The sequence below is a fragment of the Chelonia mydas genome, chromosome 21, assembly GCF_015237465.2.
Source record: "Chelonia mydas isolate rCheMyd1 chromosome 21, rCheMyd1.pri.v2, whole genome shotgun sequence".
In the NCBI taxonomy this organism is placed as follows: Eukaryota; Metazoa; Chordata; order Testudines; family Cheloniidae; genus Chelonia; species Chelonia mydas.
This window is the reverse complement of record NC_051261.2, coordinates 2,394,569-2,409,262: the sequence shown is the minus strand read 5'-3', so window position 1 is coordinate 2,409,262 and position 14,694 is coordinate 2,394,569. Positions and strand designations below refer to the sequence as shown.

At 49.1% G+C, this 14,694-nt stretch overlaps 1 protein-coding gene across 5 annotated transcripts in view; it reads right to left on the bottom strand.

Moving 5' to 3' along the window:
• Positions 1–1,981: 1,981 nt before the first annotated feature.
• RHOC (ras homolog family member C) overlaps positions 1,982–14,694 on the bottom strand; it is a 35,612-nt gene continuing 22,899 nt past the window's right edge. For 3 of the 5 annotated variants that reach the window (XM_037884985.2, XM_027822087.2, XM_043533425.1), the window contains exons 2-5: positions 6,849–7,006; positions 6,085–6,205; positions 3,561–3,691; positions 1,982–2,963 (exon numbers count right to left, since the gene is read on the bottom strand). In XM_037884985.2, coding sequence (XP_037740913.1) covers positions 2,790–2,963; positions 3,561–3,691; positions 6,085–6,205; positions 6,849–7,004 — 582 coding nt within the window. In that variant the 5' untranslated portion in view covers positions 7,005–7,006 and the 3' untranslated portion in view covers positions 1,982–2,789. Of the gene's footprint in view, positions 2,964–3,560; positions 3,692–6,084; positions 6,206–6,848; positions 7,007–13,243; positions 13,267–14,694 lie in introns of those variants that run through there. The other 2 variants (XM_043533426.1, XM_043533427.1) reach the window with 2 other exon arrangements.

Here is a 14,694-nt window from a genome sequence, read left to right as displayed (position 1 = left end):
CACCGCTCTCACAGCGCCAGTTCCGCTGTGGGGGGAGACCCTTGCTGGTAAGAGGCTTTGGCTCATGGGATGTTTATGTAGTTATGGAGCACATGGTCTCTTTCCTTTGCTCACAGCCCTAAACTCCCCTTCTCCCAAAGCCCTAGAGGAGCTGTGCATGGCCCGCCGAAGGCTAGGAATATGCTGCTCTATGGGAACCGGCACCCAAACCAGAGGGGGGTGGGCAGTCAGGCTCATCTCAGACAGTTCACAAATAATTGGCTCCCAGATGGGCAGGGGAGGTTATCTGAGACTAACCCAGCACTGACAGGGCATTCATTCACCCATGCAGCAGACACACAAAGGTATCAGGTTTGCCTTATGCTAGGCATTTGTACTGCTTTCTATCTCCACTCCTGCTGCCCACAAACAGGACAGGGCAACAGAAAGGGCTGTACTGTTCCCCAAGGTGTGTTCTGGGCATGATGCAATGTGGTATTTCTTCATTTCAAACATCCTTCTTCTCTCTGCTCAGAGGGAGGAGAGAGGACAAAGTCCTGGTGCCCGCAAATCCTGTCAAAGATCCCCTACTCTAAACCTGACATCTTCCAAACATTCAGGCTCATGATTAAAGCAGGCAACAGCATCAGGATGCTCCAGGTCTGTCTGCCCGGCCTGAACGTACATGTGCATTTGCTCCCCCTGCTCAGTGTCGGGGAACTAGGGAGCATTTCTAGAGTGTGTACAGAACGTTCCAAGAGCCCGGTTTTCAATCAGAAAATGCCATTTCACAAAAACAAGACTGCCTGTGGGAATGCAGCTGCTGGTGAAATTTTATTGAGAAAATGTCAGAATGAAGTGTTGTGATGGTGCCCAACTGTCCCAACTGACATCAAAGCGGAACTGCTCTTTTTTTAAAAATCACTTTTTGAAACAGTCAAAATTATAACAAAATGTTTTGACTTTATCAAAGGGTTTTTATCAGTCCAAAAGTTGGGTTTGGTTTTTCAGTTTGGTTTTGTAGAAAGTTTCAAAGTGTTTTATTTGTTCCAATGCGGAAAAGGGAAGAGATTTCAGTTTCCCTATCTCATGTGAGCATTGGGTGAAACCCCACTGCAGAAACCCCTGGCGTACTGGGGAGTTCCCAGCAGAGAATCAGCATGAGGTGTTGCGGACGATAACCACTGTTAGCTGTGCAGAACAGACACACACTGTGCTTCTTAGGGAAGAAAGCTGAGCCACCCCATTTCCTATGGCCCAGCCTGGAACAGCGTTTACATAAGGACTCTGACCAAACCACTCATGACATTTCCTTTTGCATTTCGTCATCGTGGAACTCGCCTCCCCAGAGCAGCTCAGCTGTTCGGTTTCCGTAACGTGCCCAAAGTGCTCAACCCCTGTGCTGGCAGGGGATGTAGAATCCTCCCATCCCTCCCGTCTTAGTTGTAGCTGGGCATCCTCCCCTCGGCCCGACAAGGCAGAGGTGGGGAACCTCAGTCAAACAGGGTGATTAGAACTAGGGCTTGAAAGAAACCGAAAGATGCAATAGGCAGCCTTTGCCCCTCTCCAGGCCGTTTGCAGGGCGCTCAGGGTGCGTTAATGAACGCCAGCCTGTGAAGCAAGTAGTTCTGACTCTTATTTTGCAAACAGGGTGGCCGAGGTAGGAGGCACTGTGCCTAAGGTTAGGCAAGTTATGGACAAAACCATTGAATTTCGTCCACAAGAACCAAGAAGTCCTGACTGGCAACTCCCTGCTCTAGCCCCTCAAGCCAGCTGCATGGCACGGGGATAAATGAAGACCATCCCCAGGAAGCTAGAGGAGAGGGGAGCAGGAGACCCGAGAGGTCTGTGTTAATGGGGCAGAATAATGGTGCACAAGCGCTAAGTTACGGTTATTAAAATGCCAATTTGCATTTATTCTCCCAACTATGCATTTTAATGTACAGGTGGAGTCAAATGTCAAGGCAAACATCAGTGTGTAAGAAGACGACCCAGCCAATGGTTATTTTACAAGGCCGTACTTTATTGAAAGAGGGTAAGACGACACCACCACAGGGCAGGTCCAAGGGGAAAGCACAGCAGAGGGCATTTCTGAGAGCAGCAGAGCACAGCTCCTTGCAAAGCACTGGTGGAATCGGGCAAGGCTCTGAGTGCAGACAGAACAGAGACTGCCTTGGTGAGTCTGTGTACAAAATGCTGGTGGGTGTGCTGTACACCTTAACCAGAGGGAGAATCCAAACCCCCCTGGAGCTGGAGCAGCTGAAAATCTTGGCTTGGAGAGAAAAACACAACCAGGATTCCAGGACAGGAACACACACCCACAGGCAAGGTTTAGAACAGACTCTGTCAGAGCTTCCTTATTGTGCAGAGTCTAGTGGAACAGTATGAAGGCAGAGATTAAATATTGCAGAGAATCTGTACAGAGCATCAGACAGTAACAGGGGATGAGGGATTAGTATAAAATGGGACTGAAGTACAACACCGAGAGCTACTCAAATGCACTGTATGGTGTATACAAAACAGAAGTGTCTGCCAAAGATGGTCCAAAGACGTTTGGCTCTTCAGAGCCCAGGACCGGCTTAGGAGGACAGTCCACGCATGGCACAGAGAAGCAGCACTAGACGCCTCCCCGTACGTGCTTCAGGTAGTGGGTTTTGGGCAGTGGGGTGCAGGCCACATTGTATTCTCTAGACATCAGACCTAACAGCGCTTTTCCTATCCTGTACCCCGTTCACACACATGGGAGGGGGGTGCAGGAAAAGACAGATACAGTACAGATGGCAGTCACCTTCTTCACAGGCATTGCCGCTTTACAGGAGTGGGCAGCCTTTACGCTTCTTGTTTTTCCTGACTTGTAAGCCGGCCCGAGTGGCCATCTCAAAGACTTCCCGCACGCCATCCTTCGTCTTGGCAGAGCACTCGAGGTATCCAAAGGCGTTGATTCTGTTAGCCATGTCCCTCCCTTCCTCCGGCTTCACTGGCTCCTAAGAGTCATTACAAAATAAACCTTTAGAATGCGGAGTTAAGCAGGCCAGACATGCAGTCAGGGAAGCGCCGCATCTCTAGGTACTGATACAACCAGGACTACTCCTGTCTGAGTGCCTCCCTCTTTGGAAGAGCAGCTAGGATCGTCTCTGGAAATGCTTGAATATCCTGCACCTCTCAGGGACTGGGATTCTCCTGGAACATTAACAAGGCAGCAACAGCAGCCAGTAAACCTCCGCAGGAGTAACTGCACAGCTGGGAAAGGCATCAGCAGGTCAGTCTGGGCTGAGCTGAGGGACTGCCCTGTTACTGTGTAGCAGGGATCTCCATTGCCTCGTGCAGAGGCAGCTGCTCTCAATGGGCGACCACCCTCTACCCCTCAATGCACGAGAGGCTCCAGGGCACTCTGAAAGAGGAAGTTACAAGTAGCTGCAGGCCTGACTTATCCCCACAGAACATGCCTGGCCCCAGATGCACTGCGCTTGCCATGGGGCTACGCAGCACAGCAAGAAGAGCACACGTGTCTGCACAGATGTGGTGGAACTTTCCTTTAAGGGAGGCTGGCATTGCCGCTAGAGGCGATGTAGCCCCCTTACCTGCTTCATCTTCGCTAGCTCCCTCCGGGTGTGCTCATCATTCCGTAGGTCCTTCTTGTTTCCGACCAGGATGATAGGAACATTAGGGCAGAAGTGTTTCACTTCCGGAGTCCACTTCTCAGGAATGTTCTCTGGAAAAGCCAAGCACCAGTTAAGGACTTTGCACTGAGCTGACAGGGCTTTTTAAAATCACAGCAACCCCCTTGCAGGCCAGGCTACCACTGCTGCCTTCCTACGACGTTAAAAAAGGCACATGTTTTAGGTTCTTTCCTGGAGAAATTGTACTGCTGAGCTGCACAGGACAGAGATACGGTGAGAGCCTTATTTGCACACCCTGACGGCTGTCTCATTAGCGGAGAGGCTGGGTCCTATACCCCCATCACAGCTTCAAGCGGACACTGCTCTTCACACCACTGAAAAAAGCGTGAAGGAAAATCTCCACCCAAACCCCAGCAGCATTGCTAATGACACCCCTACAGACATGGCAAACAGAAGGGCCTTCAGAGAGCGAGAACATGCCAAGGAGCTGGGGGAAGGGAACAAACACTCATGAGGTCTGACTGCCAAGTGTGTTGATTCCAGCTGGTAGAGGGACAGCATCATTTGCAATTAGCCACCATTTCCTTGTGAAAAGGAGCACTGTAGTCCCTCTCTCCCTGATGGACAGTACTGAAGGGCACTTGAGCAGGATGTGGTACGATCATGCACGGGCCTGCAAGCCAAATGGGGTGGTTTAGCAAGAGCTGTAATCACAGCTGTGACAGACAATTGTTCACTCATGAGCATGGAGGAGGCGACTTCTCTTGCCAATGGCACCAAGGCAGCCAATTCCTCCTTGGTCCAGAGAGTCCCACTGCCAGCCCCCCTCCTCCCTCCCAAGCAGCTGATGAGACACTGTACCAAGCAGAGAGCACTCTGGGAAACATCCTCATACCTATCTTCCCTCAAAGCCTCTGCCTACACCTGCAGCCTGCCGAGCACATCACCCTACTGAAACGGAAGCATGAAGATTTGGGCCTTATCTATGTTCACAAACAGCCCCGATTCAGCAATGATGCAGTGACACCAGTTACTGCATTGGGGCCATTCTTGAGCGTAGACAAGGCCTTAGCAGTGATTGAAGTTGACATGAACAAGTTACACAACAGGTTTCCCAGGAGAAATTTCTTTTTCTTTACTATGAAGAAGTGTCAAAGGAAAGTAGATCATCTGCCACAAAATATCCAGGGTCAGGGAGAACCACAGGCAGCCAGGAATGGGAGTCAGACCTCCCCTCAACATACCCGCTTTAACGAAGGCACTGCCAGCACGTGAATTACACACTGCCAGTGCGGCAGGTAGGAGAGGAGCAGAATCATGTCCTCTTCAGCACAGGAGATCATTGCTACGGAGGGAGAGATCCTCTTCAGCATGAGCACCAGCTCTCCTGGGTTTGGACTAGATCTTCACAATGTCAGGACAACCAGACTGGATACTAGATTTAGCAATGGAGTTCTGGTTTGCTGGCAAAACTGTGCTCCTGGCTCCACTTTCTTACGGCCTTCTTGTGGGCTGTGAAAAGACACTATAAACCTGCTGAAAGCCAGGAATTTGTTGGGCATGGAGGGCCTGAGAATGGAGCGGAAGTACCACAAGGTATCTGCACTTCTGCTCCTGCAGGTTTCACTCTAGTCACCTAAGGCAGGTTGCAGAAGGGGCTGGTGGGAGTTCTGGATAGACTGCAGGCCTCATCTTCTGGGATCTCTTTCTGGCAGCATAAGCAAATACACTATATATAAGAGCAGGGTAGGTTTTTGCTGATGCCCAGAGCAGGACAGAGAGCGCATGATACACCCTTTGGCTACAGGGGAGACCAGGCTGAAATCAAGACCTGGCAAGTGACTAGTGCTAGCTCAGACACATGGCTCTCTTCAGGAGCCCCAGCCATTGTCAAGAACAGCTGAAGCATTTTGGCCCCCAGGCCCTATCCCTGAAAGCCAGGACAGAGCATCCGCTGGAATTCGCCCTGACATTGCCAGACAATACCTGGATCTGCCAACACCTACATTGTCAGGTGTCAGACTCCTCTCTATCCACTCGGGTTTACACCCAGGTGCTGCAGAAGGAATGAGCGGCGAGGGCATGGGGCGGGTTGGACAGGGCTCCATTTATTTTGCAGCTGAGGAGGTTGCAAGAGGAAGGAGTTGACTTGCAGAAGCCGAGCAGGAGCGATGCCGTGACATTCTAAGTCTACTGAGTGCCGAGTTTGTTTGCTAATAAGAACTTTTCTGTTCCTCTCCAGGCTATTCTAGGCTTTCGGCCAGACTCATCTCCGCAGACTGCAAGCAGAGCGCTCTCAATCCAAGCCTGGGCTTAATGGTTTTGGAAGAACACGTTAATAGTCCTGTTTAGAGTGAACTTCACCCCTGTGCAGCGGGTCAGCAGCACAAGGCCCACCCACTTACCAAGCGGCTTTGTGCATAGCGGTGAAGTTCACTCTAGTTCCTAAACCCCACGTTTGTTCCCCTGGCCCCAGTGATCCTACCTAAACTGTCTGGGCTGTCGATGGAAAAGCACATGAGGATAACGTCTGTGTCTGGGTAGCTGAGGGGCCGCAGCCGGTCATAGTCTTCCTGCCCCGCTGTGTCCCAAAGGGCCAGTTCCACCTAGAGAAGGAGAGATTTAAAGAAGGCAGCAGCATACCAGACGACCAACCCCCCCAGTCCCCAACTGTCACAGGCTGTAACGGTGGCAATTCTCTCTGGGGGAAGCAATCCATTTTTCTCAGTTAAGACAGTTAAATTGCTTTGCTAATTCTGGTAGATTTAAAGGTGACCAGGCAATGCCCCTTCCCTAATCCACGTCCCTGGGCCCACCCTGCTGAGCTTGCCACTGCATGCTGGGTTGAGGAGAGCATTGCTGGAAGCAGCCTGTCAGCCTTTGCTTCTCTCTTCCTCCCCCGCTGAAAGGCCTTTCCTCCTCTCGGAGGTACTGGAGAAAGACGGTAAATAGCAGAGACCTCGAATAGTCTCAACAGCAATGCCTGGCACAGGGCTTGAGGAGCCAGGCTGCCGTGGCCAGAGCATTGGGACGGGGGGATGAGTTGTGTCACTGGACAGACGGCATGGCAGGAAGCGGGCGGATGGAGGGGAAGAGCACACGGCAAACGTTCCATCAGAGGGGAAGCGAGCAGATCTGCCGAGCGCACGGCAGTTGTAGCCGAACAGTCCCTCGTGCAGAGACTGTCCACGGCTTGGGAATACAGGCGCTAGGCAAACGCAGATGGCCCAAGACCCCCAGGAAAGTTACCTGCTTTCCATCTACTTCGATGTCAGCAATGTAGTTCTCAAAGACTGTCGGCACGTAGACCTCAGGGAACTGGTCCTTGCTGAACACGATCAGCAGGCAGGTCTTCCCGCAGGCGCCATCTCCCACAATCACCAGCTTCTTTCTGATGGCTGCCATTGCTGCAGAGACAAGAGCAAGGCTGCGGGTGAGCCACAGCCCCCAGGAAGGCCAACGGCACAGCACACATCGCTCATTTTGTGCTGCCCTCTTATGGGCCACGCAGCCCTGTGCATTTAAGTGCAGCACCAAGACTTGGGCTCCACATCAATGCCAGAACTCAGCGTGGGGCTGGTTTGGGGGAGGAGGGTGCACTGCAGATCCCTTCTCCCCGATGACACATAACAGAGGTTACTTTGCCCCACCACTTGCAGAAGTCCTTACGGCACACTTCACTGCCAGTCAGGAGTAAGCCCAGGGGCCTAGCCAGATTCTGGTAGGCAAGTTACTGCACTGCACAGAACACCTGTCACGAGCCTGAGCATTCCCAGCATTGCACGTATCCACGTCGCTGCTTTTTAAACGTGCTTTGGATCCTTCTGAGCACGAGAAGTGGGTCTCAAATTTGGGGGGTACAATCATCAGGATAGGCCACACGGCTTATTGCTTGTGTCCCATTATGAATTCTGGGTACACCGTGGATTTTATAGACATTCACATGAAAGAGCCCAGAGTCTGGGAATTCTGTAAATCTGAACAGTCAATAAAAAGAGCAGACAGTGCACTAGTTTTTAAAATGCAGCTTCCTGGCTACATCCCCGTGCACACAATCTTTCTGGGTCTTTTCGCAATGTCAGTAATATAATTAGAGAAAGGGATTCATGAAGTAATGGGACAAAACCCGACCAGCCTTTAAAACTAGTCTTGATTTAGAAGACCTTCAAGTAAAACAGTGAAGTTATGAACTGCTTCCATTTGCCAGAAGGGCGCAGCAAACATGGGCTCTACAGGGTAAGAAAGCAAAAGCAGAATACCATTGGTCAATTCCCTGCTGGTGTAACGCCACTGAAATAAACAGAGAATCTAGCAGCATCGCTCTGGATTCCTGTAAGTTATCCTGCTGGGTAGTGCTTAGTATCTACCCTCCTCCCAGATTATGAACAAAGATTCCTATATGCACAAGAGGCAAGGAACATGAGGCATGGTCAGGATTGGACCAGTTTAGATGGAGTCTCAGATATCACTTCCAATACAAAACAGCTGGTTCCTGCTCAATACTGAGGACTCCAAGAATTCCAACTCTTAAAATTAGATTCAGTGCCTATGCCAGAAGACGGATCAAATGCCTTACTTCAGTCAAGTGGCCAGCAGTAAACAGAGAGCCAAGGAAATGGCAAGTGACTACATCAGTAGTGTAGACAGAGGATACAGGTCCACGCTGGGTGATAAAGCGAGGTTTTATTCCTGGAACACTTTCCAGCCTTGCCTTTAAACACAGAATTATCAATCCAGAGACAAGGAAGGGCTAAGCAAGAGGCAGAGATGAGCAAGAGGCAGTTTTATTGCCCTCTACTGAGGCCTGGTCTACACTAAAAAGTTAGGGCACCCAGCTACCTCACTCAGGGGTGTGAAAACTTCACTCCCCAAGCATGGTAGTTAAGATGAGTTAACGGCTGGGTTAACCTCTCCAGGGGTTGTATTACCTGTGCCGACAGAACCCCTCCCATCAGCTAGGCAGTGTCTATGCTGTAGCATTTCAAGTGTAGAGAAGCCCTGAGTGAAAGTAACATATGAGAAAAGTGCCACGGTGACAATTCAAGAGACAAACTCTCTTTTTTCTTCACCACAGGTGTAACCTGTACAGTGGCACTGAACGCTCTCCCCACACCACACCTTGCTGACCTGGAGCACACCTTCCACTTCCTGTTTTCCAAAGGTGACTGGGTAATTCATTCTTTATCTCCGTTCAATTCTTGAGTCTACCCAGCTTGCTAGCAAGGAGGACAGCTACGCCACTGCGATGGTGGCCCACAAGGAACTGGACTGAGCCATTTCACACAGGGCCCTGAGCAGTAATGGGCACAAATAGCAATCAAAGCACGTTGATTATTAAAGTTGGGTGGAAAGAAGAGCACCTTAGACAAGTCTGTTAGAGCTGCACAGATGGCTGCTGCTGCTAGAGAACAAGTCATGAACGGATCCACAGGTCTGCAGTGCAGAGCTGGGCACCTAATACCACTATTCTGAAGGGAAATACTGTGCAACGTTCATGGGGGGTGACTTTGCTCTCTGCCTAGACAGCAACCCTTGCATTCGCTACAGAGGCGAGGCAACCCCTCCTGGAGTCCCCGGGGAGAGGCGGCTCCAAACTGTACAGCCCATAAGCGCGACTGCTGTTTGCCTTGAAATGCCAAACTGCACTGGGCCACCAGCTGCTCCAGTGTCCCAGTCTGTGGCTAAATTTTGCACACCCTTATCTGGATTTGAATAATGACAATGAGCACCCATCCCCAGCTCCACATTTACATAAGGATTTACATACGGTTTGTGCCTACCCTTGTAACTGCACTAACCCGGGAAGTCCGAAAACCCTTGCTCTAGTAGTGTACCCTTGATACTCAGAAGTATCTCTCACATCACTCTGTCTAGAGACACCACTCAAGGTCAGGCCCCATGCTGTGCCACCATATTAAAAGACAAGGTCCCTGTGCTGAAGAGCTCACAGTCTCAGACCTAAGGGCTGGTGTACACGGAGAACTTACATCGGCATCACTACATCTCTCAGGGGTGTGAAAAACCCACATGTAGTTACGCTGACCTCACCTCCCGGTGTAAATCAATGGAAGAATTCTTCTGTCGACCTAGCTACTGCCTCTCAGGGAGGGAGACTGACTACGCGGAAGGGGGAACCCCTCCCGTCAGCAGAGAGTGTGTCTCCGGTGCAGCATTACAAAAGGGCAGCCACAGCCGTGCTGCTACCGCGGTTTAACTGTAGACACGCCCTTAGTAAATTTCGAGGACAGAGGTTTGACCTGGTGCCTTGTTACCTACCCAATGGGTCGGAAGTCAGTAGAAACAGTAAGTTCCGCTCATACTGTGGCATCTGTGTATGCGTGTCATGTCACATGCATCATTCAGAGAACCCGTCTGTTTTGCATCTTTTTGCATTCACGAGAACTTGTCACACAAAATGCCCATTATCTGTTGCATAGTGGCAGAAAGGATTTAACAAGCTGAATCCATTTTAACATGATGAGCAAATTATTCTCTTCCCCCCCCACCTTGAAAAAAACAAAGTAATGATTAAGGTAATTAATTGCCTTACACTATGAGATTGTGTTTCTAACCTCCCACTAAAAGCTCACTTGGAACACACGAATGGGCTGTCTTTCAAAATAAGTGTGTGATTAACTGATCACATAAATGTCACCACATCACAGCCTCATCCTGACTGAACAGTAATTATTTCAGTTACCACAAAATAAGCCTGTAGTGCCATGATGTAATAACTCAAGACCCAACATGAATAAGCATTTCCACTTGAGGAATGTCCACCAATCAGCTGTACAAGCTGCTGAAGGGTGGGGGCTAGAGGCATTCAAGGAGTTAATTCACAGAAAAACCAGTTGATATTCCCAGAATTAGCTGAGAATCTCCAGATAGCCACATTTAGGGGTCGAATAAGCTCCTAGAGCAGTGTTTTCAGAGGACACCCAGCCTCGTTTGAGGTATGTGTTTCTTGCACCATATTCACAGTCTGCAGGATGTAGAAAACCCGCAGAGCGTGAAAGGTGTGTTACTTATGCAGGGCTGTTTTCAGGCCATTTGTGGATAACAGCTGCAATGCTAGTGAGGAACCTATGCTTTAGCTCAATCTATCTAGCCCATTTTAAAGGCTGGAGCCTTGTCTAGACTAAGACTTTTCAAACATGTTACTGTGCTATCCTCATGCCTTCATATCTCTGGGGCCTTGTCCAGATGAGGATGTAACCTGCGCTCGCAATCTAATTTCCTTCTCCCACTCTGGCTGTTTCTGTCATTCTGTGCTTCTCTGTGCATGGAAAAGGCCTTACAAACCCATTTCACCAAGCCACTACTCTCTACATTCAAATCCCTCTGGGATTCTTTCACAACACCGACTCACAAATGACAAAAACAACTCTATCCCCTCCAAGTAACACACACCTATGGTGTGTTCTTCAGCTGTAAGCTCTTTGGAGCAGACACTGTATTTTTGGGCCTGTTGCATGGCATATTTGCCAGCACTTAAGATCAATGTGCAAAAGTGTTCGGAGAAGAGGAAGCAGAGGCCTGTGTGTGTAAGTGCCAGCTACACTCCTGGCACAGGGCAGCCCACTCAGAGCACATCTGGCATCATTTTACCCAGGGTCCATAACAAAGCATCCTTTGCCACACAATCACTGTTTGAGTTAGCCCTGGTATGGAGAGTAGGCAGTGCTGCCAAATTGCACTCAGCAAAGAGCACTGAAATCCCTCGATAAAGTAATGATTCTATTTTCAGCCTGAACTTTAAAAAGGGACAGGTTTTTTTAAAAAAAGAATTATGCCTTCACGTCCTTGAGTCTCACAATATGGCAATTATAACTTAGCCACAGAGGGCTCACTGCTCAGGCACAAAATGCCTCCTGTGAAACAAGAACCAGGTAGCTTAAAACTAGGTTGAACAAAGCAATAGAAAATATATACTGGAGGGAACAAACATCCCTTGGCTGGGAAATGTACTATAACCTAACAGTTCTTTTCCATCTCCGATTTACAGGATTCCTTGATCCTAAGAGTCTGACTCGTTCTTTTATCATCTGCAAAACACACTGAATTCCCTGTGTCCAGGGAAGGCTTGGGGCAGGACTTCAGTGATAGCTCACTGTCTAATCCCTTATTAATTACAATTCACTGTAGCGGTGGGGAGGACAAAGCCTTCCAAAGCAGCACCAGCCCTGACCATTCTGAGCACTGTAGCCTGAAGTCAAACACTGACTTGCTGCATACCTGCCGAGATAAGGCTGCCCCCAAGGGATTAACCTACACGATTTTTGTAAGCAGAACAGCCACAAGCTTTCCCTGCGGATCCTGCAGGAGGCAGGGTTTTGGTTTTTTCCTATAAAGCCAGGCATGCCAGCTTCACAGCTTAATTTGATTTTTTCCCTGCAAGGTAATAAGACCATTTTTCAAAATATCAAAGTCCCTCTTGGAGACAATTCATCATTCCTGGGCCTTCTATCAGCGTTTCTACCTCACCATGTAACACCTGCCCTGTGTATGTGCTCTTTTTCTCCCTCCTCTCGCAAAGATGTGTTCTGCAGGTCAGGAAGAGTGAAGGCAGACTATTCCCTGCACATTTTGATTGTAAGATAGCATGAGGTTTCCCAAGGACAGTCCCATTTGAAGAGGTGCTTCCATATTTTTGCACCTTGTTCAGCAGTGTAGACTTGCAAGCCATTTTTCCTTTTTAACTATTATTTTTCCCTGCTTTGGTGAAGCAACACACGTGCCGCCCCCCCTTTAAGCAGCATGGCACAGTGGATAGTAAACAATACAAGGCACTTTCACAGTTACACTGGTATGCCCACACCATGGGGTCACACTGGTATAGCTACAGAACGTGTGTCTAGACCAGGCCTTAGACTCATTTTACAGGAACTGAGTGTAGCTTACCTAAAGCTATACTGGAAATCTCTGTCAGAGCCAGGATTAGAACTTGAGGTTCCTGGCTCCCAGGCTGTGCTCAGACTGTATCCTTCTCCCGGAAGTAAACAGGGAGGGGGAGTACAGTGTATGATGTGGACAGAGGCATGTGGATTTGTCCTTATGTAGGTTCATGGCCCAGTTAAAAGGAAAACTGAGATTCCTTCAACTCACAGGAATAATTTAAGCCAGCCCAGCAAAATGTTCACAAAAGTTTACCAACATAGGTGCAAATGAAGATTTCCCTGACTTTCACCATGACGTGGGAAGAAACAGTAGTGATATTTCACTCACCTGTCTAAGGCTATGTCTACACTTGCAGACTTTTTGCGCTGTCAGTTTCACCGGTGATAGAAAGCACTGGTTTGTGTACTCACTTTCTGACGCCTGTGGAAGTGAGCGTTTACATTTGCAGCACTTCTATCCCTGATGAGAGCAGCGCACTGAGGGCAGCTATTCCACAGTGCAGCTCTCTCCATTTTGACGACAGGCCTTGGGGGAAGGGGGCGTGTGATTGCAGGGCATCCTGGGTCCCTGCACAGCCTCCTCTTCCCAAACACTGATCAGCTCCAGGAGTTCAGCATTGCTCCAAGCAGGGGATCCCATGGAGCAGGCATCGTCACCTGGCCAGATAAGTGAGCACTTGCCAAGAAAACAAAAAGGCGAATTTAAAGTTCCGGGGCCTTCCAGGGGAGGGGTGGACGTCTGTCTACCTGGCGTCAGAGCAGCAGAGCTGCTGGCCAGAGTGGTCACCTAGGCACGGTGGGATATCCTGCAGAGGCTAAAAGCTCTGTAAAAGAGGAAGAACGTGTCTTCACTTGCACATCACTGCAAAAGCATCACTGTTAAGAGCTGTACGCCTCTCGTGGAGGTGGTTTTCTGAGTTTCACCGCAAAAAGTCATTGGCAAGTGTAGATGCTCCCACGGTTTATGCGCAAAAAAGGGACTTTTCCCGCTTTAAATGGCAAGTGTAGACATGCCCTAACACGAACGAGTTGGTTGCTCAGCCAGAATGTTGCAGGGCTGGCTTTAAACACAAATCACCTCAAAGAAAGAGCAATAACTGTCCAGTCTCTTTAAAAAGAAGATTTCATGGCCTAGTGTCCCCAGGTTTTGTCCTGTGTGACCATTTCTGTTAGGGGCGTGATTCTTTTTTAATCCTGAACAGTTATACCAGGACAACCCCATAGTGTGGGTGCAGCTATACCAGAATAAGGGTGTCCTCAACCATTATTCCCATTTTCAGACAGGAAGGGAAATCTCTCTACCAGAATAACTGCATATACACTCGGGGGTTGTACCGCTTTAACTAGACTGGTTTAGATCAAGTGATGCTACTTTCTAGTGTAGACAAGTCCTAGGAGTAGGAAGCTTTTTAAGCAGAGAAAGGAACTAGTTAGTTGTACACTGTGCTCTCTAGCACTAATGCAGGAGGATTTTACTCACACTGACCTGCTTAATCTGAATTGGGGACAAAGCACCTTTGATTAGGTCAGCTTTCATCCCGAGTGATTTTTACGTGCCTGTCATCAATGATAAAAATGAGTAAAGATCACACTGAGCTGGAGATCTCCATTTCATTTGTCTCTCCCTTAACAGGTTATTGGGCCAAGACAGATTAAAATGGGAATTGCTAAAACTCCAATCTTCTTCAGATAATGAGAGGGTGAAAGTGCTCAGAGCCCTCCCACATCTCCCCTCAAAGGCCTGTGGCAGTCTAATTTAGATCTGCAAAAATGTAACTTTCAAGACAAACTCTTTGTAAACAGCCTGGGCCAGCGTGTGAACGAATAGTGCATTGTGTGAGCTCTAACTGTGTTTCCAGTGCCTAGCTGTACACGCAGGGCCTGAACGTGCAGTTGCTTTGTGCCCGAATAGCAAAACTTTGTCAAGTCATCAAACTGAATTCCAGGACAGGACAAGAGGAGCAGCATGCAAAGGCAAAGGGCGAAGATATTCCCCAGACATTCTCCAGAGTGGGCACTGACACCCAAACTGAAGAGAACATTGCTAATTTCCTTCCCTCCCCATAAATAAACATTGCTAATTTCCTTCCTCCCTCCTCCTCCTTAATCTCAGGCAATTTTGTGACAACAACGCACAGCAGGATGGGCAAAGTGGCTGGCTCTCCATACTGGGGATTCTTCCTGGGGCATAGCTACGG